This window comes from Cadophora gregata (genome assembly GCF_030347475.1).
Source record: "Cadophora gregata isolate MNR1 chromosome Unknown scaffold_11, whole genome shotgun sequence".
Taxonomy (NCBI): domain Eukaryota; kingdom Fungi; phylum Ascomycota; class Leotiomycetes; order Helotiales; family Ploettnerulaceae; genus Cadophora; species Cadophora gregata.
This window is the reverse complement of record NW_026695934.1, coordinates 2,088,059-2,109,545: the sequence shown is the minus strand read 5'-3', so window position 1 is coordinate 2,109,545 and position 21,487 is coordinate 2,088,059. Positions and strand designations below refer to the sequence as shown.

Sequence of the window (21,487 nt, the reverse complement as noted above, 5' to 3'; positions counted from 1 at the left end):
TTAGCTTTATAATAGTAAGCGAAGCGACGTAAATAATGCAGATAATACTACCTGAACTATAATAGGAGTTAATACTAACTAATAGTATCAGGTCTTAAGCGCTTAGTAGCTCTGAATATATAAACTAGGTAGGTCCCCCGGAATACTCTTTCCTTAAATAATAACTTCGATGTAATATTAGTAAATATAGCTAAAAGCTCCTACGCTACCCGCGCCTCGTGCGCCTCTAACCTCGCCGCTGCTCGCGTAGTAAAGAAGAAGATTATAAGTTATTAATTTAAAGATTCTAATATAGTTAGCGTTATAAGGAATCGTTAGAACTACGCTAATACTTATAAAATAAGCCCGTAGCTGCCGTAGCTCCCCCGCTACCGCTACTCTACTACTACTATTACTATCACTACTACTAGCACTAGTACTAACTCCTGCCCGCCGCCCTGCTATAGTAAAAGCTATCTGTGCTATGCTTTACAGCTACTGTATTCGCAGTAGTTTATAGGGTACGCTAGGCGACTCCTATCGCGATAAAGAGATAGCTTCGCGCTGTTTTTATTATTATAAAAATAATAAATCGGGTTATATCGCCGCTCTCGCCTGCGTTACTAAACTCTTCGCTAGCTACTTAGTAGCCCGGGCCCTCCTAGAGGGCACACGCGTAAGTGTTTCCTTATATTATAGTATTAGAACAATAAAGTGTTAAGGTGTTAATATTAAAGTACTAAGCGAGGCTAACTCTATAATATATATAAGCTCTTATAGTCCGCCGGGCCGCTATTCGGAAGGCCTTAGAGGCTAAGGAGGATAAGGATAAGAATAAGGATAAGATCCGTGCTACTATCTGTAAGTTGTAATAGTAGTCTTATAGATTTTAGACGTTATCTAACTATTAATATTAGCCGCTACCCCTACCCCCGCCTTTACTCTCCGTAGAGAGACCGCTATTCCCCCCTCCTACCTTATTTTTAGCGCTATAGGAATAAGCTCCGGCTCTACAGGAGCTACTATCATCACCCCCGCGGCACGTTTAGCCTTACGTGCCTCTACCTTAGCAGAGGTTAACGTTATAGCCAGCGCTACCCGGCAGTTAATTAACCTTCTCCTCCCTCCTTAGTAAGTAGTATAAGCTTTATAACCTTTAAGTAATAGCTTAGGAACGTTACCCCTTTATTATTATAGTTCGGGCTAGTATATTAGTATAGCTTTATAACCCAGAAGTCGTAGCTTAGGATCAGGTTCCTTACTCTTCGTATTGTTTTAGCGCGGCTTTATAACCCTGAAGTAGTAGCTTAGGATCAGGTCCTATAATTCTACCTCTTCTCTCCTCTCTAATAGCGTTTAAGAACTATAAATATAAAGTAAAGGAAACGTGATAAAAGAAAGTATTTATATAGATTATATAACTTAAGCGAGCTTCTTAATATCAGCTTAAGAGTCTTAAAGGTTTAAAAGAGCAATAAACACTTCAAACTTCTGCCTTAGTAGGTTTTTAGTTAAGCTATTAGCTAGTATATCATTTATCAGGAGATATATCACCTGAAAACTCCCCTTTTTATACTCTTATTATAGCTATATATTCTGTATATTAACGTGCTAAAGCTTCGTCGAGATTCGCTAGTTCTTTTTAACTATTAGCTAAATCGTCTATTTATTATCGTAGAATATATTCCACAGAGCTCTTATATTAAGCCTTAGCTCTTTAAAGAACCTTTGAAGCGCTATTACCTCCTTATGTAACGGTCCGGTATTTACTCGCTATAAATACAGAAAGCTGCAATTGATCTCTAATAATCGAGAGGTAGGTGTATTATATAGATAGGAAGATAGTTACTAAGTATTAGAATACTATTTGAAGTTAAGCATAAAGCTCCTATCTAATAGTAGATATACTAGTCTTATATAGAACCTTCGTTCTCCTTAGATCCCTTGAGATACTAGATCCTTAGATCCTTAGATCCGTTCCCTTATAAAGGGATCTAGGGATCCAGGGATTTATCACGTGACTTATCGTTTACTATGATCTAGGTAACTATTACTACTGAGCGTAAGTATATAGTAGTATTACTCGCTGTCCTGTATTATTCCCTGGTTAGTACTACCCTATTAATAGCACTGCTCCTTTGTTAGTACTAATACCCCTATAGTACTACTGATAGTACTATTAGTATATAGGTGCTAACTGAACTATAGCGCTAAGGGGTTCGTAATACTATCCCTCTCTTAGCTTAGTGTAGTCCCTACGCTTAAGTATGACCTTAAGGAACGTCGATAGTTACTAACGATTATCTTCCTTATCTATTATATCTGGTATTATAAAGAAATCAAGTATCGCTTAGATAAAGAAAAAATAAAGTATCTAGCTCGCGCTCTATATTAAGCGTGCTACGTAACTCGTAAAGCCTTATTCCTTCTACTATAGCTTTTCCTGTACCTACTTCCTAGATTTATCTATTTCGAAATAATACTCCGAGTATATTCGCTTAAAGCGTTATAATTATAATACCTTAGGGTATATTAAGAAGTTCACTCTTAAACGACTTATATGCCGGTTTAAGATAAGAAAAACTATAACTCCTGCTCGCTCTTTAACGCCTCCCTCTAAGCCTATTAAGGATAATTCTACTTCTTAGTTCCTTACCTTCGAACCTAACGCTTACTTAGTGTCTTTTTTCAAGGGCCCGGTCCCTAACCTTAAGTCCCCTTCCTTCTAAGTAAACCTGGATTTCTTTAATAGAATTCCTATAGAAGCCTAGGGCAGTAGAGGTTAGATTTAGGTTCCTAAGTGTTTTCTAATTATAGGTACCCTTTCTATTTAATTAAATATTTTATTTTACTATAGAAATACTAATAGTCGAGAATAGCTTCTACTTTATATTCAGCGTTCGGATTGATCGGTTATATTTCGGTGATAGGAGCCGGCGGTACTCCTAGCGGTGCTAGTTTAAGGAGAGATATATAGAATACCGGGTAGATATTTATTATCTTTAGCAGAGCTAGTTGATAATTAACTAGTCCCTTGACTTTAGTAATCCTGAATAGTCCTAGCTTTTTATAATTTAATTTATAACTTAGTTATTTAGTTATAATATTCTTTCTAAGTAAGTAGACTTTATCTCCCTCCTTAAGCGTTAGTCCTATACTACGCTTTCTATTATAGTAGATCGCAGATCTTTATATGATAAAAAGAATATCAGCTAATAATTCTTTATAGAGCTATTTAAGCTTATCTGCTTATAGTATAGCTTCTTACGCGGTACCCTGACCGGCTATTAGTGGGTTGTATACCGTGGGATTATACCTATAATTCGCGTAGAATAGTGATACTCTAATAGTCTCTTGATCCGCGCTATTATATATAAACTGGGCAAGTAGGAGCAGTTGCACCTAGTTATCCTGCTTATAGTTCATATAATACCGAAGATAAGTCTCTATTATCTGGTTAATTCGTTTTATCTATATATTAGTCTGAAGATAGAATACAGTTAATATTTTCTGTTTTATTCCTAAGAGCGCGATAAGAGTTTTCTAGAACTTTAAGGTAAAGAGCTTATCTCTATCTAAGATAATCTTATCTAGTATTCTGTAGCTTATAAAGATTATTCTAAGGAATACCTACGCTATTATAGGTGTGTCCTGTGTTCTAAGTACTAGTATTATATACGCGTACTTTATGAACTTATCTGTTATTATATAGATTAAGTCGTATATAATTCCTGTGATTAGGTTTTTCGAGGGTAGTAGTTCGACTATGAAATCTAAAGCGATTGATTTCTATGGGCGAGATAGTGTTATCAGTGACTTTATAAGCTTATATAGAGTATAGTGTAACGCCTTGTTCCGGATATATATGTCATATGACGCTACTATATCTTTGACTACTTTCCTTATCCCGGGGAAGTAATATTCCCTGGATAGCTTAGATAGCGTCTTTGCTAATCCTTGATATCTATAGGCAGGCAGCCTATAGAAGTCCTTAACGAATTCGGCCTAATCCCGAGTAGGTATATATATTCGTCCCTAGAATAAGAGAGTTCCTCCTAGGGAGAAGGAGAATCCTTCGCCTAGTTAGTATCGCTGTTTAGCTACGACCGGGTTATTAGTATAGCCTTTCCAGACTTTCTCTGCGATTAACTGTCCTATTACGGCTAGCTATCGGTTATTAATAACTAATAAATCGCTATTTTTCTGTAGTATAGTGTAGGATTTATAAGTTTTATTTATGAGGTACTCTAGTTTCCGGCTTAGAGCGTCGGCTTAAGTATTTTCCGTTCCCTTGATATAAGAAATTTAAAGCTTAATAGTAGAGAGTGTTTCGTACTAATGAACCTGCTATTAGTTTAGTTCCTTGGTAGTTGTAAAGTAAATAAGATTCTTGTGGTCCGTTAGGATCTGTACTTCGTAGGCAGCGCCCTTAAAGTAGACTTTCTATTCGTGTACTACGTCTATAATTACTAGTAACTCTTTATCGTATATATTATAGTTAAGTTCTGCTAGTGATAGCTTCCGCGAATAGTAAGCGACTAGTTGCTATCTTCTATTCTCGCCCGGCTAGCTGAGTATAGCTCTAATAGCGTAGTCTGAAGAATCTATCTCTATATGTATTTTTTTATCAAGGGTAAAGGAAGTAAGTACTAGTTCTACGATAAAAGCTGCTTTAAGTACCTTAAACGCCTTTTATATGCTATTAGACTAGTAGAATTCCTTATCTTTATAAGTTAACTCTATAAGTAGCCCGGCGATCTTCAAGTAGTCTTTAATAAATCGCCTGTAGAAGTTAGTAAACCTAAGGAATAATTATACTTCTTTAATATTCGTAAGCCTTATCTACTTAATAATTACTTTAATCTTTTTAGAGTCTATAGCTAATCCTGCGGTAGTAACTATATAGCTTAGAAAGATAACCTTATCTACGTGGAAGTTATACTTCTCTAGTTTAAGTAATAAGTAGGCGTTTTCTAGTCTCTAGAGGATAGCCGTGATATTCTTCACATGTTGCTCCTCTGATTTAGAGTAGATTAGTATATTATTTAAATAGTATATATATATTATGTCTAAGTAAGGCTATAAAATATTATTAATTAGACGCTGAAATATGGCTAGTACGTTAGTTAAGCTAAAGGGTATGACTATGTACTTATAGTAACTGAAACGAGTGTGAAATACTATTTTCTTTTCTTTACTCTTAGCTATCTTAACGAGGTTATATACTTCTCTTAAGTTAAGCTAAGTGAAAATCTTGGCTCTAACGAGTCTGTCCCGTAGCTCTTTAGCTAATAGTAGTGTATAACGATCCTTCTTTGTAGTATTATTTAATCGACGGTAGTTGATATATATTTGTTATCTACTATCTTTCTTTTCTATAAATAAGATATTACTCCCTTATAGAGATTTAGACTCTTAGATGAATCCCTTCACTAGGTTTTTATTGATATATTATTTAATTGTTATTAAGTCTGTCACTAAGTATTCCCTAAGTAGTTAGAATATCAGCTTAGTACTTAGTTCTAACTCGATCTAATAATCGTAGTCCTAGTGTTTCGGTAAAGCCTTAATACCTTATTCCTCCTTAAATAATACTATAAACTTCTTATATACTAATAGTATATCCTTTATTAGTAGACCCTTATCTTAGTATCTAAGCTCTTCCTTGGAGGTAGTGCTAATCTCTCGAATACTTATTACTTCTATTCCCGGTAGATAATAGTAGTCTTAGTAATAACTAAACTTAAGTTTTCCTATCTATTAATTAATAACAGGGTTATACTTTTCTATCTATAGTAATCCTAGGATAATATTATGCCTTCTAATCCTAATGATATCGAATTAGATTATTTTAAAGTATCCGGTAATACTTATATAAACTAGAGCGGTCTAGACCTTAATTAGTCTATTAGAGGTAACTTTACTATCCGCTAGTACTAGATAGTATCCCTTATCCTTTACTTTAGTTAATAAGTAGTACTTAAGTATAATAGTAGGAGATATGAAGTTCCCTTATACTCTAGAGTCTACTATCACCTAAAGCTTAACTCTTTTAATTTTAACTTCTAACGTGAGATATTTATCTCTAATAACGGTAAGTTACTGCATATAGAAATATTCCTAATATATACTATAGTCAAGGATACTTTCCTATACCCTTCGATTACTATAGCTTAGGCTGACCTTATATACGAGCCCTATTCCGAGTTTAGTATATATTACTAAGTTATATATCTTGTAATAGTATTAGCTATTATTATTAATATAGACCTATGTCCTATGATATCGGCTTTCTGCTATGATCTCCTACTCCTCGCCTACCTCTAGTAGCGCGCTAGTGTTAAGGATAGCGGTATTCTGGAGTAGTAAGTGCTATATAAAGGTCGTTAGTCCTTCCTAGCTTCCGGCTATCCTCTATCCGATCCGCTTATAGTCCTAGTAAACTACTTCGTACTTTACTCCCCACAGTAGACCCCCTAAGCTGATAAGACCTAGCTCTTAATAAGTAACCCCGGTAGCTATATTAGTCTAGTAGTAAGTATTATAGCCGACCTGATATAAGCTCTCTTCCCTTTAAGTAACTTCCTAAATTTCACCTACTTTTAATCCTAAGAGTTCAGGTTAAAGTAGCCCTAGTTCCGGAGTCCACTCTAGCTCCTGGGCTTCTTCCTCGCTATTACTTAGTATTAGCTCTATATTATTGTTTAGTCCAGAGCTATTATTATCTCGATATATATAGTCCTTAGGGGGCGTGCTAACGATAGTCTACTCGAGCTGATCTATAATACTCGCGGTATCTCACTTACTATTATTAGAATCACCTAACTAGGTATAGATATGATTCTCCTCGAGCTTATCTATAGTTATATATTAATACATCGCGGCGAGTTATCATATTAGTTTATTATAAGAGCTATATCCTATTATATTAATATGTTTCTTATCTATCCATGACTTCTTTTATTAATAAGAGCTAGCTATATAACTAGGGAGGCTACACTTGAAATATAGCTTCTTTTCTCGTCACTTGCTTATAACTTTCTTAGATAGCCCGCTATTACGTGGCTTTCCTTGGTGACTTGATTTCCGGAACGTTGTATTAAGTTCTATTTCCCGAGAGTAGAATAGTTTCTTATTATTACCCCCTCTTCCTTAGTATATATATATTCCGGAGCGGTATTAGCCCTTTTTCTCGAGTGCTCTCTCGTAATTTCAGTTATCAATCTTAATAGCTATTTTAATAAGTTCTTATAAGTCGGTAAGCGCGTCTGATCTTACTATCTTATCTTTTACTTTATCTTTTAATCCTTTGTAGTACTATGCCCGAAGGGCGTTGTTATTCTAGCTAGTCTGATTCATGAATTACTAGAAGGCGGTAGTATATATAGTTGCTAACCCGACTTACTTTAGGTTCTAGATATTCTATTCGATAGTATAGTTCTAATTAATATCACTGAAGACGCAGTTAATCCTATACTTGAAACTTTCGAAAGTTATAAAGATCTTCTAAGATTCCTTAGTTATTACTGTAGAGACTCTCTTATCTTTAGTTCAGTTCTAAATATAATCCGAGAGGAAAGTCTTGATCTAGTTAAAGGCAGATCCCCGGAGAAAGGACGAAACTTAAAGGACTTTATTAGTCTCTATAGTAAACTAGTAACTATTAAAGCTCGTATAAAGCTTAACCTACGTAAGGTATACTCTAAGCTTAGATTAGTCTCTATTATAGAGATCTAAGGCGGCGATCTTAAGTATATTCTTTAAGTTAAAGACCTTAGTAAGAGCTAAGTAGTCGTTCGACGATCCTTTAACAGAGGATATATTATCTTTATAAGTCAATACCTCTAACGAGAAGGTGCTTAAAGTATAACAGTCCGGTATTTACTCGCTATAAATACAGAAAGCTGTAGTTGATCTCTGATGATTGAGAGGTAAGTATATCATGTAGATAGGAAGATAATTACTAAGTATTAAAATACTATTTAAAGTTAAGTATAAAGCTCCTATCTAATAGCAGATATACTAGTCTTATATAGAACCTTTATTCTCCTTAGATCCCTTGAGATACTAGATCCTTAGATCCTTAGATCTATTCCCTTATAAAGGGATCTAGGGATCTAGGGATCTATTACGTGACTTATTATCTACTATAATCTAGGTAACTATTACTACTAAGCGTAAGTGTACAGCGGTACTACTCGCTATCCTGTATTATTCCCTAGTTGGTACTACCCTATTAATAGTATCGCTCCTTCGTTAGTACTAATACCCCTATAGTACTACTGATGGTACTATTAGCATATAGGTGCTAACTGAACCGTAGCGCTAAGGGGTTCGTAACACCTTAGTAGTCTGTTCTACACTAAGAAGCTCTGCCTCGGTCGTTGAAGTAGTAATAGTATCTTATCGGGAGGCTTTCCAAATAATAGCTCCTTTAAATAGTATAATTAGGAATCCTTGGGAGGAATAACGCGATTCAGTGTTATCTATAAAAGACACGTCTAAGGTAATAAGAAGGTATATCTCTCTATTCTTCTAACTATAGATAATAGCTAGGAATCTTGAGCCGAATAGATATTATATAGTCTAATTAACTGCCTCTAAGTATAGCGCGCTTGAGTTAGTAAGGAAGTATAATAGTTAAGAGGCTACAAAGGCGACGTCTAGCCGGAGTATAATAGCTATATATAGTACTAACCTAACCTTCTCTTAATATTCCTTGATTTACTTAAAAGTTACTGTACTAAGGTTCTTGACTAGCTTATAGTACAGGAGAAGCGTGCTAGGGCACTTCCTATCTACTATATTAAACTTCTAAGCTATCTTCTTGATATAGATATCGTGTAAGAGAGACACTATCTTCTTTTCCCTATTCCGTATTACTCGCACTCCTAAGAACTATTCTATATCTCCTAGGACTATTAGCTCGTACGCCTCGTGTAATCCGTCTATAATTATCTAGTCCTCTTCGGTATATCTAATATAATATAAGACCTGAATATCGTCGACGTAGAACACTATAAAGATAATCCTATGCTAGTTTATAAAGATATATGGCTCCTCCGCGAGTAGAGACAGGTCTAGCTTGCTAAGTGTCTTTATAAAGTCGCTATACTAGAGTGCAGGTGAGTCTCTTAAGCTATAAAGCGCTTAATTAATTTCTACTACTATTCCTAGTCTTTTCTAGCTTTCCGGAGGGAAACACGAGACTAAGGCGCTCCTCTCGTCTCTCTTTACATTAATAAAGGCGTTAATTATATCAAACTACTTCACTTCTAAGTCGAATTAAGCCGCTAGTACTATTACGACTTAGAATAACCTCGCTATAAGTATAGCCGCGTAAGTTAAGAATATCATGGAGTTATCTTATATATCACCTCGCACTATAATCCGAGACTTATAACACTTAAGCTATCCTATAGAATCTACCTTATAAGTAAACACCCACTTCAAGGGAATCGGTAAGGTAGCTACGTCTTCCCTGGGAATCAGTCTCTAATAGTCTTAAGCTTCCAAGTTTAATATCTCCCTTTCCGCGTTAACCTTAAACTACTTACTATATAAGTGACTCTCTAGCTCCCTCCAGTTCTTAGGTAGCTTCAGGAGCTTCCCTTAATATTAGTTTTATAAGTTAGAAGCTCTTACCTCTACTCGGATATCTGATATAGCGCTTAAAACTACTACATAAAGTGTAATAATATTATAGCTATTAGCTCGCGTCGGAGTCTTACTATAGAAGGTTGTAATAAACTCTTAAAAGCGCGAGTAGCTATCTTATCTTAGAGCTACTACTATAAAGTAATAGCTACGTGCAGTAAGCTTTTTATATTCTCTCTAGGCTTCCTAAGTTACTTAGATTCGATTACGCTCTATTACTCGCTGCTATTAGTAGCTATTTCTAGCTGCCTATAGAAACTCAGTCTCTATCGCTTTAAGAGGAGCTTTTAAAAGCTTAGTAACCTGTTACTTAAGGTCTTATAGCTATTAGCTAAGTAATACGACTTAAGAGTATATTCGTTAGCGCGCCTCCTTAATACTTAAACCGGTATTATTACTACTTATAGTATCCCTCCAGTGCTAAGGTAAGAGATAATTAGTCTCCGTAGCTTTAGTATCTCTTAGGGCGCCTTGACTTAACCTCTCGTAAGGAGTCAGATCTCTACTACTATTAGCGAAGTTATTATTATAAAGGACTATATTATTACTCTCTACCCCCGAGGTTTGACTCTTATAAAGGGGTAATTCAGAAGTCTGAAGGAGCTCTAGCGAGTCGACCTCTATCAGCTCTTATACCTTTAGTACTACTCCTAAGCTTCGTGGAAGCTCTATCGGAGTAATATCTATTAGTTCTAGTACCTCCTTAGCGACTAATATAGTAGTCTTAATACTAACGTTAGCCTTAAATACAGCTTTATTTAGTTTAGCTATATATTCCGCTGTAACTGCGTTAGTAATATTACTAATACTATACTCTACGTCTAGAGCGATAATATTCTCTTCTAGGTCCTTAATAAGCTCCCTTAGAGTAGAGGTAAGTTAGCTAACCTTCCTCTCTTTCTCAGGGGAATAGAACGTTGTCTTATTAAACTAGACGTTACGCGTGATTACTATATAGCGTAGCTAAGGCACCTAGATCCTATATAAGTTAGAAGTAACATAACTAACTAAGTATCTAATATACGCCCTAGGGCTGACTTTAAAGCCTCTGTGATTCCTTCTAGCCTCTTTATTAGTTATAACTAGATATACACGCGCCCTATATATGTATACTCTACTCTAATCAGGTCTTAAGTTAGTTAAGAGCTTCTTTACTATTAGTAGATCGTACTACTGAAAATAGTTCCGAAACTATTCCTAGAGTACTTAATTTAGACTTCTTATCCCTCGGCGTGCGAGAGGACTTATATTATAAAAGTAGATTACTATATAATATACCTCTAGGTAAAGCTTCTCTGGTAAGTTCACCTGAACACGTATCTTAATAGATTTAGTAATAATCTCCTATCTTACACGCTTCACACTACTCACAGGTTCTTTAGTATATAGCAGGGGATTCTCTACCTCTATCTCTTCTCTTGTAGTCTATTCCTTGTACCTTAACGTGCCTCGAATAGCTATAACTAAGGTATTATTATCATGCTAAATAATATAGACTAATAGTCTATATTAACACTTAGTCTAACGCTTAAAGTTCTCTAAGACTAGTATAATATAGCTAGCTGACTTACTTAGTAACGTGTAGCTAAAGAGCTTCCTACTATACTTATCCTTGATAATAAGTAGCTAGCGAGTACTATTATAACTTATATTAAAGTCGAATAAGTCCCAGAGGATTTAGTAGAATAGCTTAGCTACTTTATTCTCTAACTCCTATCTTAACGTGATATTTCCGGCGTATGTAATAGTATAGTCTTTACACTAGATTCTTAATACTCTGTTGAATTATACGCCTTTCCCTACTTTAAGTAACGCCTGTAGAGCACTCTCTCCTAAATAGCTAGTGCGTAGGTGCTATAGTTGCGGAGTTACGGAACGCTCCTTAAGTAATTAACTTAACAATTGGAAACCTTGCTTATTTAAGCTACGACTTAAAGTTAGGTATATTATAATAGGCGTACGTATTAAGGTCACTAGGTTATAAGAGCGATGAGAGTATCTAAAAGGCTTATATTCAAAGAAAGTCAGGTTGAACTTTCGAACTAGCTATCTAATAACTACACTTATCTAAACCTCCCTATACTATAAAGTAGTATCTTTCCCTAAGTATTATAGCCCGGTATCTTTTAGTAACACCTCTAAGATAATATTAACATGGAAATCACGGACTATAGCGATATTATTAAGTGATAAGTCTTAAGTATTTAGACTATTTAGCTTAGCTAAGGAGTTCTTAAACACTTATTTCCTTCTACTAACTACTGGAATTTATTATATTCTAGCTTCCACGTAGTTATTATTAGTTAATCTCTTAAAGGAACCTGGAACTAGCTTATTCTCGTGATTAACTAAGTACTAAGCGCCGCAGTTATTAACTAAGGTACTCTCTAAGAGTACGTAAGGAACGTTAATAAAGTCCGTAGTATAGATTCCGAGTGTCTCTTTAAGGTCTAAGAGCTTTAAATCAATAGTAGCTATATTAATATTTCCGGGGTACTTCCCTTTAGCTTACTAAGACAACAGTTCTCAGTCCTTACTAAGCTTCTTCCCAGTAATCTAAGCTACAGAGACAGTTATCTAGCTTTCCTTGGAGATCTCTTAGCGTAGTTCTACGTACTCAGGTACCTAGATAATCTCACGAATCCTCTTGATTTACTTATTATTTAGACGGAATCTTATACCGTTAGCTTAAAAGCTGTTATAAGTGAAACGGAGCTTCTAGCACTTAATTAGAGGGTACCGGTATCTGATTCCACAGGGGTAGTTAGTCTTCCTATCTCCTTAATTTAAACGGGAGCGATTTCGAGAGCTTCCGGAATAATCTTATAAGCCTCCTGTATTAGAATAACTACCTAGTATTAGCGTAGCATAGAAACTATTAGCTCCCTTGCCTCTGTTCCGGTAGTACTTCTCTATATTCGCTGTAAACGCCAGATTATACTTCTCTAGTGTTATACTATACCGACGTCCTAGAGTGTTATCTCTTATAATATCAGCGAGTACTTAAGTAGCCTAAGTCTCTAACTAAACTAATACTACGTTTAGGAAAGCTCGTATACCACGTACTCCTTATATATCAGGAATATTATACACTCTTGTAAGATAGAAGTTCTTTTACTATAGCTTATACCACGTGTGAGATTTAATTCACGACTTCTTATCTTAATATATTAGTAAGCTAAGTATATTAGTATAGTCCGAAATAATAGAGGTTAGTACTACCGCGTCTGAAGGTACTATATCACGCTTAATAGACCTGACTAGTACTTATAGTCCTACGGCGCCCTCGGCTGTGTTATTATTAATTACGTCAGTTAGAATAGACTAGCTAATAGTACTATTTACCTAGTTAAAGAGGTTCTAAATACAGTTATTAAGCGCTATCTATTCAGCTAGCTTATTCAAGTACTCCCTTATTCGAGCTTCCCAGAGTACCTTAATATCTTTAAACTTAGCTTCTAAGAGCTTACTTATAAACGCCGGCAGTTCTATTATACTCTCTCTTTCCTCAGTAATAGCAGCGTTCTATTTCACTAGTAAATCTAAGTCAGCTTATATTAACGACGCTATCTACTTACTAAGGTAACTATTTATCTCCTCTTATATAAAATTGTTAATACTCAGGAGATTCGGTTATTACTTAACAATATTTCTAACGTTATTAGCGTCAGGGTTAATAAATCTCTAGATTCCTTTAAGTTCGATATAGTACTAGAAGGTTATCTACTACTAGGGCCACTGCTTTCTCTAATCGAGAGTATCGCTCTCGTGTTTAATTAACTCGTCTTAAAAGTATATCGATATATTAGAGAGGCTTTCTATAGAACTAATAGCGTCGAGAGTATTTCAGGAAGTTCAGGGAGGTATTTGAAGAAGTTCTTTAAGTAGTAGTATAAGTATCTCTTAACACTACCTACAACTCTACTTGTACTATATAGTATACTCGTATAGTAGCTTAAACAAGCGAATATAGCTCTTAACTATTATGTACTATAGGGAGGAGCTTCATATAGTATGAAAATCTTGATTTATTAAGGTATTCTAAAGCTCCCCTATAAGAGGAAGCTCTAGGAGTTCTAGTTACATAAGCAGCCTCTAGTTAGCTGGAGCGCCTTAGGGAGTGCCTCAGGTGCGTCAGGTGCACGACAATTATCTTGTACTTGCGAAGAAGTTGATGGGTAAAGAAGAGCCATGAGAGGCTACATGGGAGGATATGTATCTCAGGTTGGAGGCGAGCATTCATATTTTCTGAGATGAGATTATGAGCATGAATCATGGGAGATGAGATTTGCGATGTGCAACAAAACATTTGGTCGCAGGATATTCACTGTCTTTGAGCGAAATTCCGTGGGATTTGATGTTGAAATTGACTTTCCTCTAAATAACAATGAACAAGCGAGGTGGGAGAAAAGTATATTGTTCAACTTTGCAACTAGGCTCAGCAGATGCAATGAATAGATAGCCGATAAGTTGGAAGACTTGTTATTACACTGCCGCTATCAGCACAATCTATTCATCGTCTTCGTCTTCCTCGTCTTTAATAGGTTCCACGATAAGATTTCCACTCCTTCCAACCCGCTCACCAATCGTCCCGCCATCTTCAACCCCATACACCACTCTAGGCAGCGTTTGTACCAGCCTGAAGTCAAATTCATGTTTATATCCCACCGGGTTCTCTGCCTTCTCTGAAGCCGAGCCATTTTGCAGACAGTCATAACAGTCTACAAAGGCGTAGAGCTCTTCAATACTGTCATCGGCTCTGAAGCGGCGCATAACTCGAGCCGCTTCGGGCATCTTCAGTGCAATCCGCACGACATCCTTGGAATCTGCACTTGGCTCTGGATAGATCTGAGATGCTCGCCATTGGCGCCACTGCGACTTATTCATCGCCAACTTCTCAGCCGCTTCGTCAGCTTCCTTCTTCCTGCGCTCTTCCTCGATAGCAGCTGCTTCGGCTTCTTTCTTCAGTCGAGCTCGCTCTCTATCTTGTGCCAAACTTCGTTCGTAGGCGGAGTCTTGTTCCTGGCGGAGACTTCTTTCGAAGTTCTGCGCTGAGCGAGTGGCTCTGACGGTGGCTAGTTGTTCTTCGTGTGAGGAAATGGCACTTCGAAGTTTGGCGATATATGTAGAGGCGTCCATGGGACCTACAACACGAGCAATGACTGACATTGCTGTGCTGCTTACTTTTGGAGTATGTGCCACGAGGGCAGTAAAAGGGAACTTGTTGCAAGTCAAGGCCGTGGAAACCTGGTATGCCTCTGAATCTCTCACGTCCCCGGTCCAGAGTATTATGTTATTTGTGGGGTCGTTTAAGAAAGTCTGGACTTCGGGAGTAAGAAGGGTCTCCCGGATGAAGGAGGATGTATCGTCGTGCTCAGTCGAAATCAAGATGATGATTAAGAACTTGAGATCTTTCTTTGCCAGATCCAGAGCTTGCGCATAGCCTCCCTCATAGAAAGGCAATGTGTTGCTCCCATATTCTTCCTCAAACTCCCGCTTTAGTCTTGCCACTGAATCTCGCGGCTTCAATGACCGTCTGCCACCCGTGTTTGCTCGTCTCGCAGCTCCAGTTGTAGGATTCGGCCGTAATGCTCGGGGCAGGAAAGGGAAGAGAAATGAAAAAATTCCGAATGATGGCGAGAATAACAATTTGTAGAGTAGGCTGAAGGGCGTGAAGAGGAGGGAAAGGATAAGGTTCGGTCTTTGGATTGCATCGTCTTCTGGCTGAGGCACTATTCGCGGCGCAGCATCTGGTTGAGGCTCTGATCGCAAAGCTCGAGATGAGCCTTGGAGAAGACTATGTTGTAGATTTTCCTGCCTTGCTGCTCTTGGTGGAGGGGCATTCTGCGCTGCTCGAGCTTCTGCGACTGGATCTGGGCCTTCGCCATCGAAGAACTTGGCAATTGCTATCTTGCAGACATTAGTACTCGAAGTTTCAACAGGCGGATAGTGGGAGACATACCTGTACATTCCACTCCGATCGCTGCAAAAGAGGTATCGCCGCTGCGGCATCTTGGGCCGTGACTGCAATGTACTGCTGTAAGGCCAGCTGTTGCAATTCGGAGAGCTCGCTGATATCTGTTCCTGGAGATGCCATTCTATTCGTTTTTCTGGAGGGATTTCTTTCCTAGGTAGACATTGTACCGATGGAAATCGTCGCACAAAAGTCACAGGAGAAGAACGACAGAGGCGGTATGGTGTGAGGAGGAGGAAAGGTGTTGGATAGGAACGATTGATCAATGCCACTTGACCTCTCTCTGGTGGGACGGTCATGACGATGCGGCCGCGCCGTTGACACTAATCAGCCTCCAGCTCCAGCCACACCGTGCGACGCTAAGAGAGCGCGTCTGCGGCTGATGCGGGCGCTCCACCTTTACAACTCCCCGCGTAACATTCAGTCCAGTCCTGTCCTGTCCTGTCCATCCAGCTCAATATCGCTATCTACCGCAACTCACCACATCTTGCAACGACAATGGATCTGTGAATAGCTGCATTTGTTTTGGCGGCACTTGGGAAATCTTCAACCACCCCTTGGCGGGCACATCAATCGTATCAGCAACTGTAGCAAAGCAATGTTTGTCAGATTGAAGTGAGTTATTGTCCTAAAGCCTTGTCTTCTGCAAGGGCTTTGTTGTCTGTGATATGGCACAACAGTCCTTGCTAGGAGGAATACATTGCTATTTATTGCAACAGTCGTAATTTACTCTGCTAACCATAACGACAGATTTCGCATTGTGTCAACCGGCGGCGGCAGATAGAAGCTGGACGTTCGAATCAACCCAGACCCAACATGTCTTCAGCCCGGTTCAATCCGCCAGAGCTGCGCAAACCAGCAGGATCGCCGAGACCGAAGGGACGCGGTATGTGATGGCATTTGCAGATGGAGCACGGACAATACAAGAACTCGGGGCTGATTGTATGCGACATAGAAAACTCGAAGGATACCCTTTGCAGGAATGTGACGATATATGGCCATTGTCGCTGGGAAGATTCGGGATGTGTCTTCAGCCATGATCCGAATAAGACACTTAATGCGCAGGTAGATTCGTAAGTACATTCTCTTCTTGATCGCTGGAACCGGCCACTTAAAACCTCTCGAAATGCGGAGCCGCTGGATTGGACTTCATGGGCTGGATCGGGTGGGCATATTTGTTACGAAGACCGGAAGCTAGGAGAACAATTGGAGCCGCCGGGGAGTCATATGGCCGACGAATACCATCTTCATCATTGTGGACAACACCAATTCGCGACCTGGATTGAACTTAAGCGGTATTCTGAAGCTTTGGGACGAGACAATAGGAAATGGCCTGAACTTTGGCAGTCAGGAAAATATAGGGTGCTATTGGATGTCTGTACGAAAGTCCTAGGACGGGTTGAATCGGTATGGGTGGACTTTTGGTCCGACGGATGCTTTGGGACGGCCACAAAGATGATCATCTTGGAGACGTACCGCCAAAGCTATCATTCTGCGCCATTTACCCTGGCATTTCCAACAGTTGGTTCTTGCGATCGAGGTTTACCACCGACATTGTGAAAGTCCACGTAATCTGGATGAACCTCTTGTTCATGGGACAACTAAATGTCGTCTGCCAAATTTTGTGTTGGCTGCTTACTAAAAGCGGGAAACACGAGCTGATGATACTGCCACTCTTCTTCTGCAAGATCGACCATCCATTCTGAGTATCTTGTATCGTTCAATCGCGTCTTTCCCAAGCACGGCAGACAGAGCAATAACAAGCTACGGAAAAGTCAGGCGTCTCGCTAGAGACTCGTTCGTATCTTGTTCATGCTCTTCACGCTTTGAGTACGTGGTTCCAGATTATGCCAGGCCCAGGTGTAACCTTCAAACCTGATTCATATATACATCTCGACTGGATGGTTGCCGACGTTGTCAAGCTGTTTGTCGATAATTCCCCAAAAATATCAGTCCCTGCTCTGGAGCCCATTCCTTCGCTATTCACTATTTTCGAGCCTTCGGTCAATTACCACCCTCCAGAAAACCATCTTGAACTTGTTGCATCAGTGTCATCCTGGCACGATGACTACCTGCGACGCTCATTTCTGGGCTAGCACATATCCTGTCCAAGACCATGCCGTACATTGGAATCTTCCTGCATTCTTTCGGATACGTATCGTATCTTTGGAAAAAGAGCCAGGCTCCATTTACTAGACGATCTTGACCCCGTTCTATACAACGCTTTCCTTGCACTTCGGAAGCAAAATCACCAGCAATGCACCTGTACTTACCTCGCAAACCGTCCAGATGGGAATTACTTCGGCGCCAGACATGACGCATTGATTGCTAACAATAAACGCACAGAAAGAAATCTTTGAACGTTGATTCTCCCGCCTTCACCCCTTCAACCCTCGCAGTTACCGGGAAGACATCTACAATCTCTTCACAGGCTGCAAGTGCTGCGCCATTTACTCCAAGATTCGGAGGTAAGCATGAACCATTCAGTCCTAGTACATCTTCTGATATTATAGGTACCACAACACCAAATCCTCCCGCCGACGCTGAACCAGCGGTCTTCAACCCAGCAACAATCAAAGAATTTACGCCTCAGAATTATGACCTCTCTCATGGTGTAAGGTACACCTCCTGTTACAACAAAAGCATGTTGCTGACTGTCGCGACAGCTTCTGGCGAACGGAGCTGCGCCTGACGCACAAACATCATATGATCCATTCTCAATGCAGACTATGAATCAGGCCATGCCATCAGCTCCATATAATCCATATCTGGAGGAAAACAATATTCCAACAAATGCCGCTGGATACTTCCAGACCCAGGCGGCTTTCTCATCCCCCGCGCAGCCTGTGAGTTGTTCGAAGCCTGTGAGGATGCACAGGCTGACATTTCTAGCTTCAATACCACCTTTACGCTCCAGTTGGTGCGCACAGACAAGACCTTCTGGCTTATCAGCGGCACACCCATGACTTTTTTATGCCCAATGACCTCCGAGAAGATCTGCAAAAGAAGTCCGAGGCAGCACGCCAGGTTATGCCAAGTAAGTTTCCACCTGTGCTCCAGACATATTTATCCTGACAGGTACAGACTCCCAACTACCCGTTGTTGAACATTATCATACCCTGGTCCCCTTAGATATTAGCCACCACAGGAGTGCCACCGTATTTGGCTTCCCAAGTTGGGTCTACAAAGCTGTTTCGAGCAAGAATGGCCTCACCTATGTGTTGCGACGAATTGAAGGTCAGTCCATGCCCGGATATTTGAATCAAAACTGACAGAATAGGCTTTCGTCTAAGCAACGCAAACGCAGTTCAATCTGCGAAGAACTGGAAGAGAGTCGATAATGCTGGGGTGGTGTCTGTCATTGATGCATTTACCACTCGAGCCTTTGGCGACAGCTCGCTTATCTTTGTTTACAACTACTACCCCCTGTCAAAGACGCTAGTGGAAACACATTTCACTAACACCAACCGATATGGCAACCGCATCGCGACAGCTGTTGTATCAGAACAAATTCTCTGGGGCTATATCGTACAGATTGCGAATGCCATCAAGGCCATTCACGCGGCAAATCTCGCCGCTCGATGTATGGATCTCAGCAAGGTTCTAGTCACCGACAAGAATCGGATCCGGCTAAATGCATGCTCCATCCTCGATGTCGTCCAGTTCGAAGCGGACCGCCCTATAGTGGAGCTTCAACAAGAAGACTTCATACTATTTGGCAAGCTCATATTAGCAATAGCCACAAATAACCTCAACCTGGCGTCCAGTAACACGCCATTGAAAGGCTCACTAGAAAGCCTGAAGCGGAACTACAGTGTAGAGTTCCGCGATACAGTCGAGTGGCTCCTCACTCCCGCCATCGCCCCCGAAACCAAAGACCTCAACGAATTCATCCGCGGCATCTCCGGCCAGATCATGACCTCCTACGACAACTCCCTCCACGCAAACGACACTGCGATCGGCACGCTCAGCCAGGAACTCGAGAACGGCCGGCTCTTCCGCCTCATTGCCAAGCTCGGCACTATCAACGAACGCCCCGAGTACGAGGGCGACGTCAAATGGAGCGAGGTCGGGGAGCGCTATATCCTGAAACTATTCAGAGATTATGTCTTTCATCAGGTCAATGCTGATGGTAAACCGGTCGTGGACCTCGCGCATATTCTTGAGTGCATGAATAAACTTGATGCTGGGTCGAGCCAGCAGATTAAACTTGTTAGTCGTGATGATCAGGATTGCATGATTGTTAGCTATAAGGAGCTGAAGAAGCAAGTGGATCTTGCGTTTGGGGAGTTGTTGAAGCCGAGTGGGAAGAGGTATTAGGATGGTTAAGGTAGATGATGCATGGGATGAGAGGGTAAAGAGGGGGCGGGGTTTGGATCTTCGTATGTGTGCTTTAGTACAGTTGAAAGGAATGGGATGATGAAGGGACGGGGCGAGAGGCGATGCATGTTGGATTTGAATGCTTGATATTGAAATCAAAATGCGAATTGATAGGTCTGGTCTGTTGGTGTTGGTGGGTGTTGAAGTCGAAGTGGAAGTCTGAAGGGGACGATGGAAGTCCCCGAGTGGTGAGGAAGTAGTCAGTTAGTTAGTTAGTTTCGTCGATGCTGCGAGTTTTACGAAATTAAAATACAATCAAAAATAGCCCTCTAGTGTAATATTTAATACGTGCTGTTGACGTTCACAAGCACGTTGTATTTTCGCAACAGTTGGAATAGTAAGTAATCCAGACACTTGTCTGTCGGATCTTTGCTCTGGCATGGAAGTGGAATTACGATCTGAAACTTTACTATCAACACAATAGATTATGGGTACGCGTGGCTATTGTTTAAGCCAAACATAATTCATTGTAACATCCAAAATCACACGCTGAACCTCAAATACCAATCGATGATAACCTTTCAACGAATATTCTCAAACCTCACCTTTGGTCCCCTCTCACCGTCCCTCTTGCGCTTTTTATCCCTCCTAAAGCCTCTCTCCAGCGGTCGTCTATCCTCTGCTATCTCCGGGGGGTACCCACCTTCAACTTTACAATAAACACCCGTCCCCTCCTTCACCTCCAGGCCGTCCTCCAAAACCCTATTTGCACAAGAACCTTCACGCCTGGAGGAGATTCCTCATGTTTCGTGCGCCGCCATACCTCATGAAAACGAGATTCCTCTCTCCCACAGGTCGGAGGGTTTCCCTGTCCTCATGTAGAGCAGTTTGAATATCTGATCTGAAGGCTGTCTGCTTGGAGTCACGGAATGTGACTTCATTTATGGCATGTTGGCACACTGTGGAATGTCTGTCAACGTCTGTACACATTTTCGACGGTTTTGTCTATTTTCAAGATATCGGAGTCGTTTGGTGGCTTGAAAAATTCAAATTTGTACGTCTAGGCAGATGGCTTCTGAGTCTGGGAATGTGATGTCTGTTTTTTTTGTTTTTTTTTGGGAGCTGTTTTGAAGCCGTTAAGGATGTAAATAACGAGGTTCTCCAAACTAGAGTTTCCCTCTTGCATTTGCATGTCCAGAACTGTGGCGGCTACTTGCAAAATGCTTCGATCAAGGACATGCCTAAGATACTTTGATTACTTCTCTCCTTGCTTTGGCTAACTGTCTCTAGATATATCTCCAATCATGTGCAGATAATCTTGGAGTCTTACAGCCTTACCTCTATTCTATCTTGGTATTTGTTCTTTGTTCTGATCACTCGTTGTGGCTATCCAAGGATTGAACTGCTCTGTGTCAGTCTCCTTGCCCCCGGCCTCATCACTAAACCAAAACAGGGAATGTAAGCAGCTGAATGTAGTATCGTGTAACTGTATTCTTTCAGCATGAGATGAATTGGTTTGATATAGCCTGGCTTTACCTTTCTTTATTTGAGGTACTC

The 21,487-nt window shown here is 39.9% G+C and overlaps 2 protein-coding genes across 3 annotated transcripts; one reads left to right on the top strand and one right to left on the bottom strand.

Annotated features, from left to right (window-relative positions):
* Positions 1 to 13,658: 13,658 nt before the first annotated feature.
* Positions 13,659 to 15,954, bottom strand: ONS95_002802 (uncharacterized protein). Its single transcript, XM_058496081.1, has 2 exons — positions 15,599 to 15,954; positions 13,659 to 15,546 (listed from the first exon to the last, which is right to left on the bottom strand). Exons 1-2 carry the CDS (start codon positions 15,731 to 15,733, stop codon positions 14,146 to 14,148), a joined length of 1,536 nt encoding a protein of 511 aa, XP_058354811.1. The 5' UTR covers positions 15,734 to 15,954; the 3' UTR covers positions 13,659 to 14,145.
* A 58-nt stretch (positions 15,955 to 16,012) lies between these two features.
* PAN3 (PAB-dependent poly(A)-specific ribonuclease subunit 3) lies at positions 16,013 to 20,246 on the top strand. Of its 2 annotated transcripts, none has more exons than XM_058496079.1 (9): positions 16,013 to 16,225; positions 16,361 to 16,496; positions 16,566 to 16,683; positions 17,957 to 18,078; positions 18,124 to 18,224; positions 18,277 to 18,456; positions 18,503 to 18,647; positions 18,695 to 18,847; positions 18,891 to 20,246. In XM_058496079.1, exons 2-9 carry the CDS (start codon positions 16,427 to 16,429, stop codon positions 19,928 to 19,930), a joined length of 1,929 nt encoding a protein of 642 aa, XP_058354809.1. In that variant the 5' UTR covers positions 16,013 to 16,225; positions 16,361 to 16,426; the 3' UTR covers positions 19,931 to 20,246. The 2 variants fall into 2 exon arrangements, with proteins under 2 accessions (XP_058354809.1, XP_058354810.1); XM_058496080.1 differs by having other exon boundaries at positions 16,566 to 17,875.
* Positions 20,247 to 21,487: the final 1,241 nt, after the last annotated feature.